We start from the raw sequence: 24331 nt of genomic DNA on the forward strand, positions 1-24331 counted from the left end.
GTCTTAAGTTTGCCAATGACCATTTGGATGATTTGGATGACCAAAATTGAACTTTTTGGTCATAATTCCACTTAACGTGTTTGGAGGAAGAAGAATGATGAGTACCATCCCAAGAACACCATCCCTACTGTGAAGCATGGGGGTGGTAGCATCATGCTTTGGGGGTGTTTTTCTGCACATGGGACATGGCGACTGCACTGTATTAAGGAGAGGAAAACCGGGGCCATGTATTGCGAGATTTTGGGGAACAACCTCCTTCCCTCAGTTAGAGCATTGAAGATGGGTCGAGGCTGGGTCTTCCAACATGACAATGACCCGAAGCACACAGCCAGGATAACCAAGGAGTGGCTCTGTAAGAAGCATATCAAGGTTCTCGTGTGGCCTAGCCAGTCTCCAGACCTAAACCCAATAGAGCATCTTTGGAGGGAGCTCAAACTCTGTGTTTCTCAGCGACAGGCCAGAAACCTGACTGATCTAGAGAAGATCTGTGTGGAGGAGTGCGCCAAAATCCCTCCTGCAGTGTGTCCAAACCTGGTGAAAAACTACAGGAAACGTTTGACCTCTGTAATTGCAAACAAAGGCTACTGTACCAAATATTAACATGGATTTTCTCAGCTGTTCAAATACTTATTTGCAGCTGTATCATACAAATAAATAGTTAAAAAATCATATTTTTTTTAGATTATGTCTCTCACAGTGGACATGCACCGACGATGACAATTTCAGACCCCTCCATGATTTCTAAGTGGGAGAACTTGCAAAATAGCAGGGTGTTCAAATACTTATTTTCCTCACTGTATATGGCTAAATCGGATTGCTCTCCATGGTTTATTTAGGATAACGGGTTTTTTTCCACGTTTAAGGATGTCACAGCTTTCAGACGCTCTCAACGCAATAGCCGCTCTGTTTTTTTCAGAAAGACTCGATATCTTTCTATTTTTCTTTTATAAATATAATAAAACTAAAGACTTTTTGGAGATATGAAGGATGCAATACTACTCTATAGGCACTCAAGATTGACATGAGATGTCGTGTTTCACTCCCCCCCCACCAAAAATATACAAAAAAACATTGCAGAATTTACGATATTGATTACCATTAAAACGCATCACAGTCTGTGAAAAGGGTCTATATGGATCAATAATTTTCTCATCAGATTTTCCACCCAATCAAATGCTCTAGAATCTAAAGCGTCCTGCCCCCTACATTATAAATAGACACTGAAGCTGCAGCAAAAATCATATGCGAGTCGGCGCAGACCAAAAAACGTAACAGACCCATTCGTTGTTGTGCTCCTCAAACAATTCCTGAACAATTTTTGCTTTGTGGCAGAGCGCATTATCCTGCTAAAAGAGGCCACAGCCACCAGGGAATACCGTTTCCATGAAAGGGTGTACATGGTCTGCAACAATGCTTAGGTAGGTGGTAGTAACATCAAAGTAACATCAAAGTAACATCCAATGTTTCCCAGCAGAACATTGCCCACACTGCCTCCCCCGGCTTGCCTTCTTCCCATAGTGCATCCAGGTGCCATGTGTTCCCCAGGCAAGCGACGTACACGCACCCGGCCATCCACGTTATGTCAAAGAAAACGTGATTTATCAGACCAGGCCACCTTCTTCCATTGCTCCGTGATTCAGTTCTGATGCGCACGTGCCCACTATTGGAGCTTTCGGCTGTGGACAGGGGTCCGCATGGGCACCCTGACTGGTCTGTGGCTATGCAGACCCATACGCAACAAACTGCGATGCACTGTGTATTCTGACACCTTTCTATCAGAACCAGCATTAACTTCTTGAGCAATTTGAGCTACAGTAGCTCGTCTGTTTGATTGAACCACACGGGCCAGCCTTCGCTCCCCACGTGCAACAATGAGCCTTGGCCGCCCATGACCCTGTCGCTGGTTCAACAGTTCCTTCCTTGGACCACTTTTGATACATACTGACAACTGCAGACCGGGAACACCCCACAAGAGGTGCAGTTTTGGAGATGCTCTGAACCAGTTGTCTAGCAATCACAATTTGGCCCTTGTCAAACTCAAATCCTTAGGCTTGCCCATTTTTCCTGCTTCTAACACATCAACTATGAGGACGAAATGTTTCTTGCTGCCTAATATTTCCCACCCACTAACAGGTGCCATGATGAAGAGATAATCAGTGTTATTCACAATGTTATGCCTGATCGGTATATATATTTTTAAGTTACATTTAAATTTACTAATATACATTATATATACACAGTAAGATTAATTATTCTTAAAATTATTCTAATTATAATATTCTAAAATAAAACATATTCATTCATGTTTTTTTTTTTCTTTTTTAACTTACTAGCCTGTGATTCCAACAATGCCTTACTTAATCTGCAATAAATGTCCCAGTGCCTCAAAACTGCTAGTGCTAATAAAGGCCATAAATAAGACGAGTCCCAACAGACTGAATAAATTACATTTACAAAATGAAAGGGTCTTGAGCAGGGGTTTCCTTCATAGTTGCGATGGTAGCCCCTGTTATTAAACAAGCTGGCAAGATATCAAATGAATTTAAAAAATAAAGATAAAAAAGTAATAGGTGCTTTCAATCCCCAAGGCAAAATCATGGCTCAGAGTACCACGTAGTTAGCGGGTGATGCTATATGAAGCCTTCCGTGAGGAGAGAGCATTAAATCATTAATAAGTACCAAACATACATAAACATGCCCGAGAATCACTTTCATACTGCATAAACATGCAATGGGGCGATAAATTGTGTTTACCGCTAGAGTGAGCACCCATGAAGGCCAAATTCCCAAAGCAATATATACCTCCCCTAAAGCATCCACTATAGAAGCATGAAGGCATGACTTGTGTCAGACAAGACAAAAACTACATTTGTCTAACCACTGCAATGCACAAACAGGATATTCCTAAAATACAATGAAGCCAGAGGAAGACCACACAGAACAAACAAAGCAATAAGATCTCAGGGCTCCTGTGCTAATGTTCATGAAGAAGAAAAAAGCAACCAGACAGAGTAGGTGAAGAATCACCCATTAGACATGCCCAAAGCTCAAGCCTCATACTGTAAGTGCATTTATGGTGAAAAAAAGAGCAAAGCATGGCTCTTTTATCACAAACAGCTATGCAAAATATGTAATGAATGCAGAAAGGTTATGTGACAAACGACATAAACAGAAACTCTCCGCACAAAAGACGGAGATGAAATGAGACGGTAAACATGTCAAAAGCATGTTCGACACTTTACTTCGTTCCTGGTTACTGCAGCTCTCATCAGGGCCTGCAGTCGCATCACCCATTTTGTAACGATCCACTACTTCTTCAATCTACATAAGAAATACATAGACTCATAGAGTCATGCTACTGCACCAAGGTTAGATAAGATAAGATTACATTACAATACAGGAAGTAACCATTCACCTTTAAAAGGATACCATCAGGCCCAATGGAGAGCATACAAAGATCCAAACAAAACAAAAGAAACAGCTGTGCTACTGCTAACCTGTGATTTTTTCCCCCATTACCATCACTGCTAAAGTCCCAAGTGAGAAAAAGTGGAGAACAGGTTTTTTAAAGCGATAATTGGATAATTCAAAATGTCATTCCAATCTCATATGACTTTTTTGGGTGAAAAAAGGAGGCATTTTGAAAAATGTTCACGCTACACTTTTCATGCTGTCAGTTTTTTTAAATAGAGTAAAATATATTGCTACATAATTCATGGCTAAATGCGATTTTTCTAATAGAAAATTGTGACAGCAATTCAAAAGCTCCTGGTTAGTTTGCTGTGTTTTTTTGTAGGGCTGTACAATTGACACATAACTAAAAATTATAATTAATTATTATTATTAAATACAAAATAAACAACAGAATAAATATTATGTTAAACTTAATTTGAAGGTGTCCTTATTGCAGTGTAATTACACATTTAAGTACCGAGTAATATTAATTAACTGCATGCACTTAGGGTTAGAATTGTAATTAATGCATAATTTACAGTTATTATGGTAACACTTTACAATAAGTTTTCGTTTGTTAATGTATTTGTTCATCTTTGCTAACGTTAGTTAATAAAAATCCAGCTCTTCATTGTTGTTTGTGTCACTTCACAGTGCATTAATGTTAACACATACCATTTTTAATGTATAATGTATCAGTAAATGTTGAATGTTAACTTATGTAGTTAAACTAATGTTAACAAATGAAACCTTATTGTAAAGTGTTACCGTTATTACTATAGTAACTTCATGTGACCAGTGACAAGGACACTAATATAAAAGTTAGCTTTTATTTTACTGTAAAACTGTAAAATTACAATATTTATGGGTGTTTTAATTCCTTTAAAATGTTAAACCATAGAGCCTATTTGGACAAACAAAATTGCAGAGAGCCTTTAAAGCTTTTTTTTTGTCGCCAACAGCTGTTTACAAATGCATGTTATACGCGTTTATATTTATTGTTGTGAACCGAGCCACCCTGAGACAATGAAAACATCAGATCATGAGCTGAACAATGTAAAGTCCTGCATATTGTGATTTCACCTTATTTCAATGAATCGCAGCCAGACAAAAAAAAAGCCAAAAAGCATCATAAAAGTGGTCCATATGACATGGTCAAAGTCTTCAAGGTCAAGGTATACTTAATACAGATTTCTGTAAGGAACATTGAAATTTAAGTGAAAATTTTGCTTAAAGGGGTGGTAAACCACGATTTCACTATTCTAACTTTAGCTAGCGTTTAATGTTGCTGCTTGAGCATAAACAACATCTGCAAAGTTACAACGTTCAAAGTTTAAAGCAAAGGGAGATATTTGCTTTTAAAGAAATCAGTTTCTAAGGACTACAGCAAACGGCCAGTAGGCGACTACAGCCATTCCTCCAGGGTTGGTGACATCACCAGGCTCAATATTTACATAAACCCCTCCTCGGAGAATATTAAATAAGGGGGGTGAGGCCATTTTGTATCGCGGCGCTGTTGTGGTATAGTTAGGCTGGAGTGTTGTTGCCGCGATGCCAAGGAAACGCTGTTATATTCATCCGGATTGCAGGTCTGGGGTACTTGCTCTGTTCAGTCTTCCTTGGGACGGGGGTGCGTTGCAGAGTGTTTAACATACAACATGTTGCACGTGTGTATGAGACAGCGGGGAACAGGCGTGTGCGGGGCTCCCTGCAGCACATCTCACGGAGGAAAACATCCACCGTCTTCGCGATTTCAATGCCGGATTTGCACAACGTCAGCTGCGTGAAAAAAACACTGCCGGTGCGTGGATGCACGACGCGCGCGCTGCACATTTCAAGGAGGAATACTTCCACAAACTTTGCGAGTTCAATACAGGATATGCACAACGGCTTGTCCTGAAAGCTGGATTTACAAACAGAAGCTGTTTAGGGGCCACAACCTGTAAGTCTGATTTATTTTTCATCGATGTGTTTTCCTGTAATTGGTTGTAGCAAGGAAGTAAACAGATGACAATGCTATTCTGCAAACCAGTCTGTTAAATGCTCATTCATACTTAACGTTATCCGACGAACACCTAACGTTACAAACACTAATGTTAAAATCTCAACAGCGAACCTGGCATTAGTGTAAATGATTCTTTGATTAGAGCTTTTATGTATTATTTATCTACAGGCTTGCTAAACATGGTTCTGTGTGTGATTTGGCTAACTTACTAGTTAAAGCCAGTGCTTAGTGTTCGTTTTGGGTTAGTTCTTGCGACAGATATTTGGCTATAATCGTTCTAAAAATACAAAAGTAACAGTGCCATTCAGTAGAGATCACTATAGATCCGCAGTCTTTACTCTTGAGGACTGAACAGGTTCTGCTCGATCATCTTCACTCAAATGTTCTGGGTCTGATTCGGGCTCATATGGTTTTATTGACGCCGTTGTTTCTAATACTGACCAAAGCACAGTCTACCGGTAAAGGTAAGGGGCGTGACGTTTCCGACAAACGTGCACTAGGCGGTTAGCGAATCACAACACACTGGGCCAGCTAACCAATCAGAGCCCATCGCAACAACGGCTTCATACAACCCGGAAAGCATCAGACCGTTTTACAAGGAGGGACAGAGCAGTGTAGAATAAAGGTCAAATATATGAAAAATAAGGCAATTTTTTTTAAAACGAAGCATGAACACATTCATGTGAAACACATTTCATCGAATGGAAAAGAGCAACTTGGACAGTCAGATATAAATATCTTTGTGTTCGACAGAAGCAAGAAAGTGATGAGGGTGAGTAAATGACAGCATTTTCACTCATGGGTGAACTACTCCCTTTATCATTGGAGTCAGCACAGAGATGTTGACTATGTCAGGCAAAATAAGGGTAGTGTATGATATTGTTTCATGTGAGGATGTAATGTATCATTAAAAGGAGCGTTGCCATTTCTCAGAAACTAACGCAGACACCTTTGAAGAAAAGCAGAACGGTCATATCCCCCAAGAAGATTACATAGTCGTCCAACAACATGACATTGACACAAGAGCTGTGAAAACTTTCCACAGACTGCCATGCTTTTTGCTCAATTGGCAGGGATGTAAAAATACCAGCATTAGCTTAGCAGGAGTTTTTCAGTCAACATAATACCACCCGGTCACCTCCCTGTGGCAAAATATGTCATGGTAGATGTAACTCTACCCTACTGCATTCTCTGAGAACAGAGGAGTGAATGAAATCTTGCTGGACGTTTCCTACCACGGCTGACTGAAAGACCCGGAGGCAGTCGGAACTGTTGAAACTTTACCACCCATGTAATATGTTCAGATTATCATCACTGTCATCATAATCATTATTATCTTAATTGCTAATCAACTTTGTTGCTTTGTTGGAACATGCCATTGCGAAATTTTAATTTGGGCTAGACACTGTCTGTCAAACATACTTTCCCATTAAAAGCAAACGTCAAACCCTATTAGTAACCTGCAATTTGTAACGTGATCCATACACACATGCTTCTCACCCCGCTGTTCACATGAGGCTAAAGGGATAGTTCACTTAAAAATGAAAATTTGTCATCATTTACTCACCCTCAAGTTGTTCCAAACCTGTATGACTATATACTTCTGTGAAATACAAATGGAAATTTTATGAGAATATACTAAGGTTTTTGTTTAATTAAAAATCTTCTCCGCACACAAAGCTTTTGTATAAATTTAAAAGACTGGTATGATGCTTATGGTGCTTTTGCATCACTTTTAATGCTTTAACGTTCCATTTCCCATTGATAGTAATTGCATGGAATTAAGACCAGTTTATTCTTATTTCTTCTTGTGTTCAACAAAATAAATATTTTCCCCCCAGCACACATTTAAAGCTAGTAAATAATCAATAGACTTAGTGACATCAAATCTTAAAATTGTGAAAGAGTAGTACTATCAACAGATCTTTTCTACTGTATTGGGACATATCGGAATGAAACCGATTACTGAGAAAAAAAAAGAAAAAAAAGTAAGACAGGAATTTGTTCTATCCATCGGTTGATGATTGGAGGGAGGCTGATCTGAATATGTGACTGCAGTTGATTGTAAGGAAGGGCCTGACATATGTCACCAGCAAAGTCGTTTCACCAAAAGATAGAGTAAGGACGTTATAAGTGAAAATTTAAAATTGTAAAAATATATATTTTTAACAAATTAGACATACATGGATAATTTGTATAAGATGCAGAAACGCAGACGGGGTTCTTTTATTTAATGCGGACTTATTAGATTTATAAATATATGTTTAAAAAATAGAAAAGAAATATCTCTGTACAAACAAAACTAATGACACCGACTCAAAACGATGTCGTATACATACAGGCCAGACCAGAATGTGGCGCTGTAATTCTGCCACAGAAATACACTTAAAGCAGAGAAGAAGAGTTGTGGCTCGAAGGGGTACAGCAACGGTTGGAAGTGAGCAAACGGCAACCTCCCGCAGTTCCTCTTGAAGCCAATACGGAAGTGACTTAAACTGCAATTCATAGACTGGCCACTAGGGACAGGCTCCAGAAGGGAGTAGAATCTCATTGAGACCCATGTTAAAATGCCCAACTTTACAGCAGAAAAACACATGTTTACAGCCTGGTACAAATTGTGGTTTTGGTCTATACGGCTAATTTTGCCCTTCATGACAACTGTGAGGGGGGTGATTTTTTTTATAACTCATTCGTTTACATTATATAAAGCTTTAAAGTCCTGCATAATTAAAGGTGAACTATGTAGGATTTTTGCAGAAAAATATCCAGAAACCACTAGGCCAGTGTTATATATTTTGTTCAGTTGAGTACTTAGAATATCCCAAATGTTTTAAACTATTTGTAAATCGTGAGAAAATTGCTATTTTAACCGAGGAGCCGGGACGTGTGAGCTATGCGTGTGAGGGAGTCGCCTGTCGATTGCGTCATATCTGCGTCACCCTCAGTCTCCGGTTTTATTCAGTGAAACACTTTACTCTCACTGCATTGTGAACAAGTGTCATAGCAGCCGCCGAGCGAACGTCATAACTTCCTTTTCAACACACTCAGATATATCTAATACGATAAACAGAGTTGGGTTACCTCAGACTCATGACTGGAGAAGAGGAAGTGCCGCCGGCAACCGTGTCATAATAAAAGTCCCGCCAGCGACTATGCCATAATAACAGTCCCGCTCTTCAATCGCTCCTGCGGCCTTGCTCAGCTCCACAACACTCGCTCCTGCTCTACTTCAGACTACAGTAATGCTAATAATCGCATCCATGAACATGATTTCTGCCCGAGTCCTATCCTGACTGTTTTCCACCGGCTGTGAGGTGAAAACCACATGTCCCGAGATTCTGCGCTCAAACGTGCCGTCATCAAACTACGCCTTTGTTTTGAACAGGCGACCTCTAGTGGACGGAAAAGTTACATAGTGTAGCTTTAAGGGCGTGGTCACTTTGAGTGACAGGTGGATAGCCATTTATCTGCTGTCTGTTAGTCATCACGTCATCTCATAAAATAACAATAAATACATTTGCTACTTACCAGATTGTGTTGTAATTAAATGATGCAATATTGATGTGCGCATGCCCAGTGGCTCTAGCTGTGTCCTTTTTACCGTGCAGGACGTGTTGTGATGACATCACCGTTTCACAAAATATACGGATTGGCTGTACACACGAAAATGCAAGGGTGTCGGTTTCAGATTTATCCACTCTGGGACCCGGTTTCAAAAAATACCGGTTTCAGGCTCCTAAAACAAAACAATGATACGATACAACATTTCTACATAGCTAAACGTGTCTCCGTGTGGGCGGGGCCTTAATGACAAGATAAAAAGATTTTCCACCATTTCCCAAGTATTTTCTGTACAACCGTTCACAGAAAGTATTATTGTTTTTCCAAACCAGTCTATAGCTGTATAATTAATGTCTGGTAAAATGAAAAAATAAACAACCTGTGGGCGGCTGCTGGTTTCTTTACATGTCAATCAGATTGTGTTTGTGGGTAGCTCAAGGACAGAATAAGCTGAAGTTTATGATAGTGTTTTGCCATTTAGTAGTAGCAATTAAGTGTATTGCCATATCAGCATCACTGGCTATTACATTTGCCATTTAGTAAAAGTCTGGCTAAAGGCCCGTTCACACCAAGGACGATAACTATAACGATCATGATAAAGATATAGTTTGTAAAATCGTTCCAAATATATAAAAGAATAGCAGAGTCCACACCACAACTATAATAATAACGGCACTGAGAAATTAGATTATTGGAATTTTCTTTTAGAGCATTTTTTTCCAGCTGACAGGAAAACAGAATCCATTCCACTTTAAAGAGCTCAAGCATTTAAAGCAACAAACGACAAACCTGCTTAGAATAAACAGTGTTATCATTAGTGGACGCTAAAATAGTTATTGTTATGGTTCTCTTTATAGTAATTGTTCTTGGTGTGATCAACATGTCATAAACATAAGTTCAGTTCTGTCATGACAACTCTTGGAAAGATTGGCATGGTAATGGATATGGCAGTTTTAATGCATATGGTCTTGGTGGAATAGATCATGAATTACATGAATTAACCCCTGTAGCAGATCTATACAGGTGGAGCTGGGGAAGGTGGAGAGTTTCTGAAAGTGTGTTGCAGACTGCTAACAGCCACACTACTGGTATTTGTTTGAATGTTGAGCCACAGCTCATTGGCCACTGATGCAACAGCAACCAATCAGCTGTTCTATGTTGATAAATAATTACATGATCGCTACCAAATTAGTTAAAGACCATCTAGTTTCATGCCAGAACTAGGTAATTCAACCTAAATGCATATTGAAAGTTAAATATTTTAACCCTGACTCAAGTCCAAATCATGTGGTTTGAACACTTTATACAGTCATGGTCTAAAGCTGTCACAAACCCCCATTTTTCAGCAGCAAGAATAAATGAAAGGGACAAAAGGGCTACACACACACACACACACACTTCTCTGCAGTCCTCCAGTGCAGACACTTTCTGGGCCACAGCCAATCCCTTAGGTTGGAAACAACTACTAATTATAACTTAGAGAGGAAAGGTGTCAGTGCTAGTACTTGAAACCGTAAGTATCCTGAAAATATGCGTTTGGCGAAACATGTTCCGACAAGACTCAAAGAAATGCACACAAGAGTTCAAAAAGTAGAGATCTCTCAAAGAAAGATGTTGCAAAACACATCGACTGATGACAGATAGGTGGGGGGGAGACAAACCATGTTCTTTCAGCTCTGCTGAACAGCCGACATGCAAAATACTGTCTCAACCGCAAAGCCTTCCGAGAACGCACTTTGTTTGGATTCTTTGTGAATCACGGAACAGAATTATTTAACAACCAAGCCAAAAGCTTTTCTGAAATTAAATTCAAACGGATACCTGCTTCCTACAACAACATGAATTATATATGGAGTCTTGTATGTGAAAACCCCCATCTCTTTTTTTTTAAAACCCATCCCCCAATCTATGGAGCATCTCCTCGCACCCATACCCTTCTTCCTAACCCCCTGCAGCAGGTCAGATACATGCTGACAGCACTCATAATGAGAGGACTCATCTATGACCTTGACATATTTGACATGTGACAGCCATCAACAGTGCCTTTAATCTAATCTACTGCCTGAGTGCCGAACACACCCACAAAAACCCTTTGATTTAAAAGAGTAGAAGAAACACCATTAGATTCTGTTACCAGATTGAACTTATCTCAGACATTTACCATGCCTGTGGGCCTTAAAGTGGAAATAAAGCAGTCAGTCAAGTTTACATTAATATAACCATTTTAAAGAAAAAAGGATGTTTTGTTATAGCTTTTGGAGCAAGGGCGTCGCCATCTTGCAATACCACCACAGCGAGTGACGTAATGGGGGTTGTTTGCTCCATTGGCCAGTGAAGTAATTTCTTTACTTTTTTTAACACACACTTGTTTTGAAAATGGAGGAAGATGAACTTGAAAGGACTGTTGAGCCCATTAGAAGTCAAATTGTTTATGAATTTGACCCAATACGGCAAGGGGACTGAGCAGTACTACCGTTATGTGCGGAAGAAGTTGTGCTGGTTTGGGAGAACCCGCTGGTTTGGGGTGAAGAGCGGGTTGGAAACACTACCAGGCATAAGTGTGGATGGTGTACGCCGATGGCCACGAGTCCATCTGCTGTCAGGAGGCTGATATAGAACATGTATTGCGTGGTCACTCCTGCATCACCATGGTGCGTACATTTAGCATACCATGCTGGAAGGTGGACGTGTTGGAGATGGCGATGCTTTCTCTTAAAGACGAGAGGAAACACAGCGCCCTGTTATAATTTGGATGAATATCTAACATCAAACTGTCTACTAGGGCTGAACGATATATCGTTATCGTATCTATATCTAGATATGAACTTTCAAGATATTACTATCGAAAAAAGCAACGATATAGACGATATAGATTTCCCCTCTCCGCGCTCGCCCTGCATACAACTCTGGCAGTCACAACAAACATCAGTTTTACGAGTGCCCTTGAATGCACCACTAAAGCCGGCGCGCGCACACTACCAGGGACGTGGGAACTATATTGTGAGAGGGGGGGCCGCGTTTCCATGGTGACGCGTCATTGCTTGTCACGTGACACACCGCAGCCGCAACAGCGCTGAATGAATGATGATCTGCTTTTATGTAATTTTTTCCTTTTTTATTCAAAATATTCACAAATGTGTTAGCTATGGCATGAAATATCTGATATTCCGATTGTCAAATACATGCAAGTGGAAGTATATTGTTGTTTAAACACCTTTATAACGATGGCGTTAGTTGAGCTGTATGCGCGATGGGCGCCGCCCTGTTAGTTTGTGCCTCAGACGCAGTTCAGAGAATCGGATCTGTTGGATTTACAACCTCTATGTTTACAACACGTGAATTCATCCACTTCCCCGAATACTTAAAAGTAAGTGGCTGGTGAACTGGGAATAGAATAGAGTAAACATTGAAGTTACTTACACAATGTGTATCTGATATGAATAAAATGTGTCGAATTATAATGGAAAGGATTATTATTACCTCTTCCATAGACATCAGTGTGTATTTTACAAACTCTAAATGTATTGTTTTTTTAGTACTTATGTGAATTTATATGTTTGAAACTTAAAATAAACAGTATGTGGTTGAAAACACTGAAAAGTTGTGATTTTTGACAGCTCTGAGCGGGCCTGTCTCTGGCTAAATTCAACATTTGAATTTAGCAGTTGATCATGTGATGCACTTGATCATACGCTCCAGGGACCAGCCTAGACTGATTACACCTGTGTGATCGTACGTGCGAAAGGCTTAAAAACAATACATTTTCTGACACAAATTCTTGAAATGTAGGCTTAAATCAAACACATTTTAATTCAGATTCTGGTTTTCACCGAACACGTAGTCATATCGTATTGTATTGATATCGAGATATGAAATTTTGTCCATATCGTTCAGCCCTACTGTCTACATCACAAATTTTAATCGTGGTATCCCAAACATTGTTTTCATAACGCGCGGTGCAACGTGATGTTAATAAATAACACTTCATACAATATCGTTCATACCTTTCAGACATATTTGCATTACACAGGCTCGTTCAGTGGTGTGTAATATTTTATGTTCACCTGTGAATACAATTGGCTTACCTGCTTTTAACAGGACGCAGTGTTTCCAATAAGCAATTTGGCTTATTATGGGCTCAACAGTCCTTTCAAGTTCATCTTCCTACATTTCAAAACAAGCGTGTGTTAAAAAAAGTAAATAAATGCTTATATTATTTCACTGGCCAACGGATTAAACAACCCCCGCTGACGTCACATGCTGTGGTATTGATGGTGGCGCCCTTGCTCCAAAAGCTACAACAAAAAACAAAAAGAAATTCTTTAAAATGGTTACATTATCCGTTAGGGGTGTAACAATACCCTCACGTCACGATTCGATACATATCACGATACTGAACTCACGATACGTTATTATTGCGATACTCGAAGGCATATGGTAAAAGATTAACAAAAAAATGACTGTTGATTAAAATGGATTTTTAATCATTTTACATTAGGGGTGGATTTAAGTAAGGCTTGGACATTGTGCTAGTAACACAATGCACAGGACAGTGGTGACACCAGAATAAAAATATTCATGATTCTGAAGCTGAAAATACATAATTATTTTAGACATAAGACATTTGGCATCAGGACCCACAAATATTCCCCCCATTGCATTATTATACATTATATATAGTTTAATGTAGTACTGACACTAAAGCTCACACAGAAATTTTCATCTTGGTTGAACTATACACCACGATACATATTGTTGCATTTTTGTATTGCGATATATTGTGACACGATATATTGTTACACCCCTGTGTTTGAATATATTCATTATTTATAAAGTGGAAATCAGTTTACTAAATAATGAAAACTTGACTGACTGCTTCCACTTCCACTAAAAACCCTGGATGATGGAGAAGAATTCTGTTCCAATTGAGCTGCCTTGCTGTCTACATAGACAGCTCCCTTTTGAAACAGCATCCTAACTGCCATGAAACCTCAAAAATTATGATTTACAATAGATTACAATAATATTAGCATGTTGCTAAGCTAACTCATGACGTTCTAATAAGTATAACAATATATTTTGGGGTGAAACATCCCTTTAAAGTAACTAGGCACCATATTTAAATCAATCCATTCCATTTTATACAAATTACCATGTATTTAAACTGGGGATAGTTCTCTCGCTCTCCCTCTCTCTCTCTCTCTCACACACACACGCAAACACACACACACACACACATATGCATGTACAGTATGTATATGAAATCAAACCTGTATGACTTACTTTCTTCTGTGGAACAAAAACTATATATATATTTTGAAAAATGTCCATACAATGAAAGTCAGTGGGGTCCAATGCAGTGCTGTCAAAAGATTAATCACATCCAAAATAAAAGTTTGTGTTTACACAATTATTATGTATATATCAATGCAAACACATGGATGTTTACATTTAAGATTTAAAATATTTATATATATTTATATGATATTATATATACATATACTTATACATATGCATATACAGTGTATACGCAAATATTTCTTAAATATATACATGTATGTGTATATTCAAAAATATATAATAATTATACACAGTACACACACATATTTTTTGTGTAAACAAACCCCCCAAATCGTGCAGCTGTACATAAATAAATATTGGGGGAAATAAATCACTTTTTAATTACATTGAACATTTTTATCAATATTTTTCACTTGTCGCAATGCAATTTTGGATTGTATCAGATAACCTTCCATGATGCTTATCACCTGTCTGGGTCTGATTTCAATCTATTAAAATGTCTGTTTAATTGTCTGCATTTTCCATTTTACAAACCTAACGAAACCGTGTACACTTTTTACAGCTAGGCAGCTATTACAGCAATTCAGCCTAACTATTCATCTCAGGGGTGCAGCATTTTTTGCATGCAAGAGTAATTATCTCAAAATACTGGGCATTTACAATTTGGAAAGCTCGTAAAATCTACATCAAGCGCAAATCATGCGTGATAGTTACTGAAGTGTGAGGGTATTTGTGTAATTTGGAAATCTCATGAGGTAGATTCCACTAAAACGTGGCCTGACATGCATGTTATGTGCGAGGCTAATAAGTACAGCAGCACGTAAAACGGCTAAGGACGCCTAGTGTTTACAGGGTCAGCCAAGATAACCAACAGACAAAAATCACTGCAACCACAGGATTTCCTCATTTTGTGTCACTCGAGGCTGCTTCATAGTGCTGCATGGCCAGTGAGAGCTTTCCGTGACCCTCGAGAACTGGAAACTATGATGCAAAACACAAGCACGTCCAATGAAAGAGAAACCAAACCAAACCGCTGAACCCGCATATAATTTCGCTATTCAGTGTCTACACTGAAAACTGAAAAAGAGATGTATGCTCTGTTCGCTCTTCATTTGAAAGTAATAACACAGGCAAGACGCTCCTACTGGTAGTGTTCATAGTCATTTTACATTGGCTTCGAATGTCACTCATCCAGTTGGAATTCAGAGTCGGAATGGTTTTGGAAGTCATATTTTTAGTCTTTACTGAATGTTGGGTTCAGGTCACACTGCAGCTCAGAGGTGCATGTGGTAGCATTCTGATAGGGTGGTCTACTGTTCTGTTCCAATGCATCAAATCTCAAGGGCACAGACCAAAAATACACACACACAAAGTATTCAGGCACATAAATCAGGAAGCAGCACAGAGTAAGGCCAAGTGATAACTGTGTGCATGCAGCATTACGGTCGGTCAGCAATGTCAGAGGACACTGGTCGATCTGCACTGCTACTAAAGTTGCCATTTCCTCACATACTTTCTTCTGCAGAACACAATGAAAGATTTTTCAAAAACAATATATTTTTGTCCATACAATGAAATCCAGCGTTGTTACACTGACTTTCATTGAATGAGCGAAAACAGTTCTACAAAATAAACTTTTTGTGTTCTGCTGAAGAAATAACTGGGTCATTCCGTGTCAACTCAACCAGAAAGAAATACATGAATGAAGAAGGACCATTGGGTTATATATTATATTCATCGGTTTTATTCAAATTAACCTATATTTAAAGGGGTAGTTCACCAAAAAAAAAATTTATCACACCTATAGGACTTTCTTCTGTGGAACACAAAATATATTTTGAGTTTTTAGTTTTGTTTTTTCATTCAATAAAAGTCAATGGGATCCAATGTAGTTTTGCAATCTTGAAGGTGAGTAAATTATGACAAATTCCATTTTTGGTGAACTGTCCCCTTAATGTAATAGAATTGTTGCCTGGAGGCCAGCCGAAGTTAGCCCTACCCACAACATTTGAGGTCAGGAAGTTTGGTCTGGACTTGATCCGTTGTTGAGCAACTATGCTCGAACCAGAGCTGTTCGGACCAATCAAATTGTCAGGGCGGGCTTTATACGATGATGGACAGATGATCAACAGTAATGTAATCATCCACTTCACCAAAGAGTGCTTGGGTTGACTTTATTTACTAAACGGAGAACATTCACCTTTACTATTTCTCTCAAAAATGATGATCGTGTTGGTAAGTACTCCGTGTATCCTTACATTCTTTTTTACAACACCGGCAAAGATCGTTTACACTCATTTTCTCCTTCTATTTCTCCCAGCGTGCGTGCAGTTGAGTTCTGTTGACAACTATGCGTTTATCAACATATGTCACTTACTCCATTGCTCTGATTGGCTGTAGGTCTATCCAATTGAGTGCAGAGGTATTTTCTTCCCTGGTTCGGTTGAAACACGCCCCCATAATCATAGCCCAATGGAGCAGTATCAGACTCATATTCTGACTAGAATCGGAGAATGACGACGTCAGGCTAATAGAATTGGGTTCCAAATTAGATCCATCAATTTTATATTTTTAATTGATTTTCAGTTGAAATCAAATCTTTATGACTTTCTTCTGTGCAACACATTTTTTTATATATTAATTATATTATAATATATATATATATATATATATATATATATATATATATATATATATATATATATATATATATATATATATATATATATATATATATATATATATATATATATATATATATATATATATATATATATATATATATATATATATTTATTAGGGCTGCACAATATATCGAAATATCGCAAAAGTACGTGCGCACAAGCCGCCTATCTGAAAGCGTGTGATCGCTTCAGTTCGGTTTTGTGTCTTGTTACACACTCAAACTGTCAAATACACACTCAGTTATGTCAAGATGGCTGTCTTGAGTATTCACAGTCAGTTATGCTTTAAGTGAACAATATCAGTTGGGGAAAGAAACCGAATGCATGTCAATAGGATCCGTGAATAAGGTCTTAAAGTGACAGCCTGCTAATACAGTAAACCTGCCACTGTCTGTCAAACAACAAAAGAAAAAGAAAAAAAAAATCACTCAGTGCTCTTGGCTGAATAACCTTTGTAGCTTTATTATGTATCATTGTATATTTAATTCATGTGAAGACTACTGTTTTTAGTTCTTATTTTTAATAACAAAGATAAATTAAAATAACAAAAATAATCGTTCAGGTGTCTTTGTTAACCTGGATGTTCTTGATGTTAAGTTTTAGGTTGATATATCTATATATTACCAAGCAAAGAGTTTAAAATATTGACATTCAATCTTTTTTGTTTTGTTTACATTAATGTTAAAATTATATTGTGACAATAATTTTTGCTAAAACACTGCTGGTCACTTTCAGAAGTTGTAGCAATGCTTTCTTTTCCCAGAAAGAATGTGAAACACATAAATGGTATCATTCTCAGTTTTTAAATAATTTTTTTAATATAATTTAAATGGATTTTACACACTTAAAGCAATATCGTATCGCATATCAAATATCGCATTATTTAACAAGGTATTGCATATCGCATTTTTCTTCAATATCACACAGCCCTATATAATTATATAATGGGCTGTGTGATATTGAAGGGAAATACATATATAGTCTTCAAAATGAAAGTCAATGTTGTTTTGCAATGTTAAAGGTAACAAATTCTTTTCTCTTTTTTTTCGCTTTAAGGTAACAGAATTGTGTTATATTAAATTACACACACAGCTGCAAACTGTGTAGCATTTTGCTTTTGTTTACAACATGCTCAACGGCCACCTGCCACCAATGATTTAGATCTCAAATGCAAATGAAACTGAGGGCGTCTTATTTTCCTCTGCTGAAGCTGGCGTACTGATTTAGATGCTCACCCATCAAGAAATTGGATGCATTGAGAAGATAAACAGAGAGAACGGCGACAGAGCGTAGCCATCAAACAGCTGCCGCACGAGCCTCTTCACACTGCACATCAGAGCGGCAAAGAGCTAGAACTCTGAGTCAGCACTTCCATGCAAATCTGGCCTTAGTCTGAGCAGAGTGCAGCAATTCTTCATCTACAGTGCACAAGGAGGGTCTCAGAGCACCAATGCACTGCAGCATCTGGCTACTTCTGAGTGTCATCTCGAATAACAGATCTCTATTAGCGAAACACAACCCTAAACATGTGTCTAGAATGCATTACAATACATATACAATGACAAAAACATTCTCTCTTCCCACATGTGTGTGTGCATACTACAGCTTCAGGCATGGGCGGGTGTCTAAGTGTATAATGTTAGCACTAAATAAGATGTTCCTGTTTGACTGTGCTGGAGGGTGTGCTGGAATGAGGGACCAGAGTGGGAATGGAGACGGATGAGGGAGAAGAGGTGAATTCTTTGGCTTTAAACCATACTATTACAGCCGAGCGATCCGAGCCAAGCCCTCCGCAGGAGAAACATCATGTGACAAGGAGGAACAATGCATCCAGATCTCTGCATTGCTGAGGCGTTATTTTGGGAGTTTGGCATTGGTCTTACACCTCAGTGTGGAGCAGCTCAATTTCTGGCATGCCTTGGATTTTAGCAGGATACGCAATGGACTGTGAAATAATTGTCACATGTCCAATGACCTCACTTTTCAATTGAGTCAAATAACAGTTATTACCATATTCACATACCATGGTATTTACACCAAGGAATTTCAATTAATGCCACAATATTACCACAGCACCATGTCCTATCAACCATGAGAAGTACTTTTTAGTAAGCGAAATAAGCCACTACATTATTTTCACTGGTCAATATGGACATTGATCCAATTTGATACTGACGGTGGGTTTTGGGACATAGAGAGGGAATACCTGACATACTGCAATGGTTAATGAATGCATCATGTGGGAAACCCCATTAAACCATTCCCCAAGCTGCCTCCAATCTTCTACGGCCAGTAAAGGGAAAACGAATGAAAAGCTGAAGTATGTAAGCATCTTTGCCAAGTGGCCCTAGATCCATTTCAGTGAAAAGCCCAGGGAGTCTGCATGAATTCACTCTTTCACAATGAAAAAGATAATCAGAACAATACAATATGGCTCTAGGTCACTGCTGGTCTAGACTTGGTTGGCAATGGAAGGGAAGAAAAGGAAATGCGAATGAATCATTCATTATGCGTCTTGTACGGTTGTGCATACATTTCTCTGGAGGACCGGGACATTCCAGGGGGTTTCGCATATAATTGTAGCTTAGCGGCCTTGTCCCAACATACATGTGATTCTCATTATGTTGTAGTACATTGTGACGGCCTCAAGGCTCCAATTACAATCCATCAACGCTGAATGTGGAATACTCATCACTGCCCTTACCTAAACCATCAGTGGTGGATGCGTCCTCAGTAATTGTGTTTATGAACTGCCCTCAGACGCTGAGGAAAACCAGAGCAACAGCCAAATTTATCCCCTCATTCCCTCGGTTACAAAGTTACGCCGGACTTCCAGTCTCCTTTTTGAAATATGAACAGCGTAAAATGTGTTAGTGTGTCACCAAAGTCCCTTGTGAAGCTAACTTTGGCCTTGGTGACAACAAACTGCGACTTTGGTCTCAGTTCCAATGACTGTCACATTGAAATGTGAATGAAAGAGTGAGTGTGTGCTAATGAGCTCATGACTGAGTGACCTATCCAGTCTGTCTTTAAATAGTCAAGTCCACAAAGGGGACAAACACAATGCACAGCCGTTTCCCCGTATGACATCATGTGTCCAGTGGCTGAGTGGAGTTTCCTGACGCTGCCCTACTGAGACTCCCCACAGGAAACGGGCACTTACACTTTTTTCGCATAAGCACACATGCACAATGACGCACAATAACTCAAATCACAATCTCAAAAACGTCCTGGCCTGTGCGCGACAACACAGACCAGCACTGTCACCTCTACGCGGGCCTAACCAAGTTGCTTGCAGGCGAGTTTGATTTGCATTTTCATTCAAATAAAAGGACCAGTGGATTGTAAACAAAACAAAAAACTAAGCAGGGACTGTGCTGTGAACTGGCACTGCATTCAGACGATGGTCGACGAATCTAAACCCATGCTGTTTGTCGCATTCTATTCGTTTCTCAGAAAGTTACATAACATGACAGTTAGTTAAGCCAAGGTTTTTTCCAGAGATTGAAGGCTGTTCCTTCTACTCCATTTTAAACTAGCAATTAGATCATTTACAGATACAGCATGAACTCTGCCCCCATAAAAGTTGGCCTACTTGCCTTAAAAGTGTTTACATGTAGAATCTTATTCATTTCAATAGATTTTGGACGTGATACTGACACGTGTGGGCCTGGGCGCATGACGCTTGTTTACTAACTGCATGCTGATCCATACCATCAATGTGAATTATACTGTTGACTTGGGTTACATTAGGCAAGGCAAGTTTATTTATATAGGACATTTCATACATTGTAGTAAGTCAAAGTGCTTCATATTAAAATAATAAAAAATAGCAACCATAAAAAGGTTCATAAAAATAAAAAAACACAATAAAAGTTAAAAAAATGATGATGAAATATGGTATATGATGGTCATAAAAAGAAAAGAGACTTAAAGTAAACAGTTATATTGGGTTTGTAGTATCAGTATGTTAGTAGTATGTATTTGTAGTGTATATATGAGGGTTATGTCCTAGGGTTATGTTTTTTGTGGTTTGTAAAGTGCCATATATATACACAAACATACATAGGCCTACATACATACAATGATGTGTGTGTGTGTGTGTGTGTGTGTGTGTGTGTGTGTGTGTGTGTGTGTGTGTGTGTGTGTGTGTGTGTGTGTGTGTGTGTGTGTGTGTGTGTGTGTGTGTGTGTGTGTGTGTGTGTGTGTGTGTGTGTGTGTGTGTGTGTGTGTGTGTGTGTGTGTGTGTGTAGGCCTATGTACGTTTTTCCTATGTACACACACACACATCATATATATATATAAAATTGTGTGTGTGTGTGTGTGTGTGTGTGTGTGTGTGTGTGTGTGTGTGTGTGTGTGTGTGTGTGTGTGTGTGTGTGTGTGTGTGTGTGTGTGTGTGTGTGTGTGTGTGTGTGTGTGTGTTCTAGAGATTGATTGTTCTAGAGATTGATTGTTCTGGATTCTTCATCATTTGAAAAACTGTGCAATTTAGCAAACCACTACTGAGTGCACCTTTAGCTACTACCTGAAAATTATAAAGTGTTACGCCATCGAGAAAGAATATACATGCTATTCTGCTGGTGAACATGCACAGAGGCCATTAATAAATTAGTTTGTTTATCTGTGGCCCATCTCAAAATGAAAGCCCATTGCACTGTATCCACCTTGTTTCAGCAGTAGCCTAAGCAGGGAGACTCATTAAGGTGAGCTTCACATTCCACATTCATGCACAAACCAGTCAAGCGGTGATGTCATCTTCATTTCTGTTCCCCCCTCGAAAACAACTCAATATGTTTTTCGTACAGCAACTTTTTTATCTGTCAAGCAGCTGGCTAACGTCACACTATAAAACAATAGTTTGTTTGCCTCTCGCGTGTCACATTGAATCGCCATACGACTGACGTGCGTGAAAGACAAGGCGTGCAATGCATGAAATGTGTCTTACCCCAGTCTAGGAACTCCAGGACGTTTTTCTCTCTTCTGAGGGGAGAATTATTGCACTCATCATAAAGGCAGACAAGAACATCCAACAAGGTCTCCACGCTAAAGCACTGGCCGCTGGACTGAGACGGGCCATCTAGAATCAGTTTCTCCAGCTTCTTCAAACGCACCTCTCCAGACATGGTTTCAAATGGTGCTGATGTCTCACAGTATGGTCAGTATTTGCTCCCACGGTAGCAAATGGGACCGGCCAGTGGCACACTTGAGTGATCGCTCCGGAAAAACTTAAAGGCTCAAAAAATATAGTCAAGCTTAAGGGGGTCAATCATGGTCCCTCTCGCACCGATGCGTCCATATCAATCCACAACATCATGAATTTGCAGTCCTTAGATGCGGAGAACTTACAGCCATCGACCCTGCCCTGGCCGGTGGATTTGACGTATATAACCTAAGCTTATGTATTCCCGATTTCAGCTTCTCCTTTGAAGGACACTTCTCACAAAAGAAGTCACCAAAGAAGTTTAAAGCAATCCCCTGAGATATGGTGATATCTGTGGTTATCCATATTGCAGTAACAAAAGCGCATCAGCAGCACGGGATCTGCATTGCTACAAAGCCCCATATGCCCCTCCTCTGGCAGGACTGCGAAAGCCTTAGCAAGCTGTTTTTTTTCCTTTAAATTCCTCTCTTCGTATATACAAAACGCTGGCGGAGAGAGCAAGCCTTGGGTTCGAAAACTGTTACGCGATATGCACTTGTCGAGGGAAGCTTTGCGGCGAGGGGCTGAAAATATGCGTCCTCGTTCATGTCGCTGGAGGACTCTGCTCTGCTGCCTGCCTTCCCCTGCTCTGCTCCCGGTCGCCGTGTGTGTGTCTCTCTCTCTCTCTCTCTCACACACACACACACACACACACTCACAGCTCGCTGCTGCTGCTGCAGGCAAAACCCGACATCATCATGGCGACCGTCACGGCATCTGCTGCGGGGAATGGAGGGATATGCTGGAGGGAAATGGTAGAGTAGTGTATACTAGGGCAGTGTGCGAATTATCCGCCAATTATTCACTGACCTTCAGGGGGTCGACCTTTCCAAGGGATTTCTGTCAGTAATTTGCCGTTGAGGTTCGTTTCGCTTAACCTAAATTAGCCTACCTTTTAGCGCAGTGCGCTAATTTTTTTAACAATTACAAAACATCCGAGTTTTGTTATTTCCTTGTGGTAAATAAATAAACTAGGCTAATGAAGGCGGGACTTTTTTGTTGACTTGCGTCTGAAGGTGACGGAGAGAGCTTGAAAAAACGTACTGTTGCTATGGTTACCTCTGCAGGCGAACGCGATTTCTGTTCCTGGGCGTCTATTTATCGCACTTTTACTAACTTTGTATTGTATAAGAATACATACTTTTACATACATTGGTTTGAGTTCCTTTGGGGGGCCTTAATTAACCTATAGCATGGATGGGCAAAATCAGTCCTGGAGGGCCACTGTCCTGCAGAGTTTAGCTCCAACCATGATAAAAACTAACCTGCCTGTAGCCTTCTAGTAATCCTGAAGACATTGATTAGCTGGTTCAGGTGTGTTTGATTATGGTTGGAGCTAAACTCTGCAGGACATTGCAGTGGCCCTCCAGGACCAAGGATATGAGTCAATAAGCTCCCTAGTTCAGTAGGCCTAGTCAGGGCACTGATCAGGGAGTAAGCCCATTGACTGATACCCTGATTAGTGCCCTGACTCACTGAACGACGCACCCCAAGTTTGCCCATGCATGGAGGGATTATGCGCCCCCTTGAGAATTTTTCTTATGCACAAATTATATCTTGCAATCACGCAAAAAAATGAAATAAAAAACACACTACTCAACGTAAAACAAATACATGCAAAATTTAGCAAAGCAATGTATGCATGGTAACTAGTGTATCATTTAATTGAATAATGATGGGCATGTAACCCAAAGAATCAAGTTTTTGGTCATCATTTGGGAATCAAGATCTTTTGTGCAGAAACTTTGGTATTCTTATGAAAAATGAGCACGTTCGCCCTCTTGTGTCCAATATTTTGTATTGCAACTGGAATGAGAAATTTGATCAAGAGCGTCTCTGACATTTATTTGTCCGTGTGTTTATTTTACGTTTCTAAAGTAGCAGCTTGTAAATGTTACCTTTAATTTAGCTCTCTTTTTTTCAAATCTGGCTAAAACTGTGGGGCTATGTGTAGACAAATATGAAAAAAATGAGCAAATATATAGGCTAGTATTTCCAAATACTATAGGTTATTATGTGTCTTAAACAAACAAGCTGTTTAGTTCGATGGAGTAGCACAAAAAAAAAATTGTCACATCAAACGAAAATGTCAGAGAACAGCTGTTCGCGTGTAAGCGTTTGACG

The 24331-nt window shown here is 39.4% G+C and overlaps 1 protein-coding gene across 6 annotated transcripts in view; it reads right to left on the reverse strand.

Moving 5' to 3' along the window:
* Window positions 1–22813, reverse strand: part of cdc42bpab (CDC42 binding protein kinase alpha (DMPK-like) b) — an 80128-nt gene extending 57315 nt beyond the window's left edge. For all 6 annotated transcript variants that reach the window (XM_079831865.1, XM_079831861.1, XM_079831864.1 and 3 more), the window contains exon 1: window positions 21953–22813. In XM_079831865.1, coding sequence (XP_079687991.1) covers window positions 21953–22130 — 178 coding nt within the window. In that variant the 5' untranslated portion in view covers window positions 22131–22813. The remainder of the gene's footprint in view (window positions 1–21952) is intronic.
* Window positions 22814–24331: the final 1518 nt, after the last annotated feature.

The sequence above is a fragment of the Gobio gobio genome (genome assembly GCF_949357685.1).
Source record: "Gobio gobio genome assembly, chromosome: 12".
NCBI lineage: Eukaryota > Metazoa > Chordata > Actinopteri > Cypriniformes > Gobionidae > Gobio > Gobio gobio.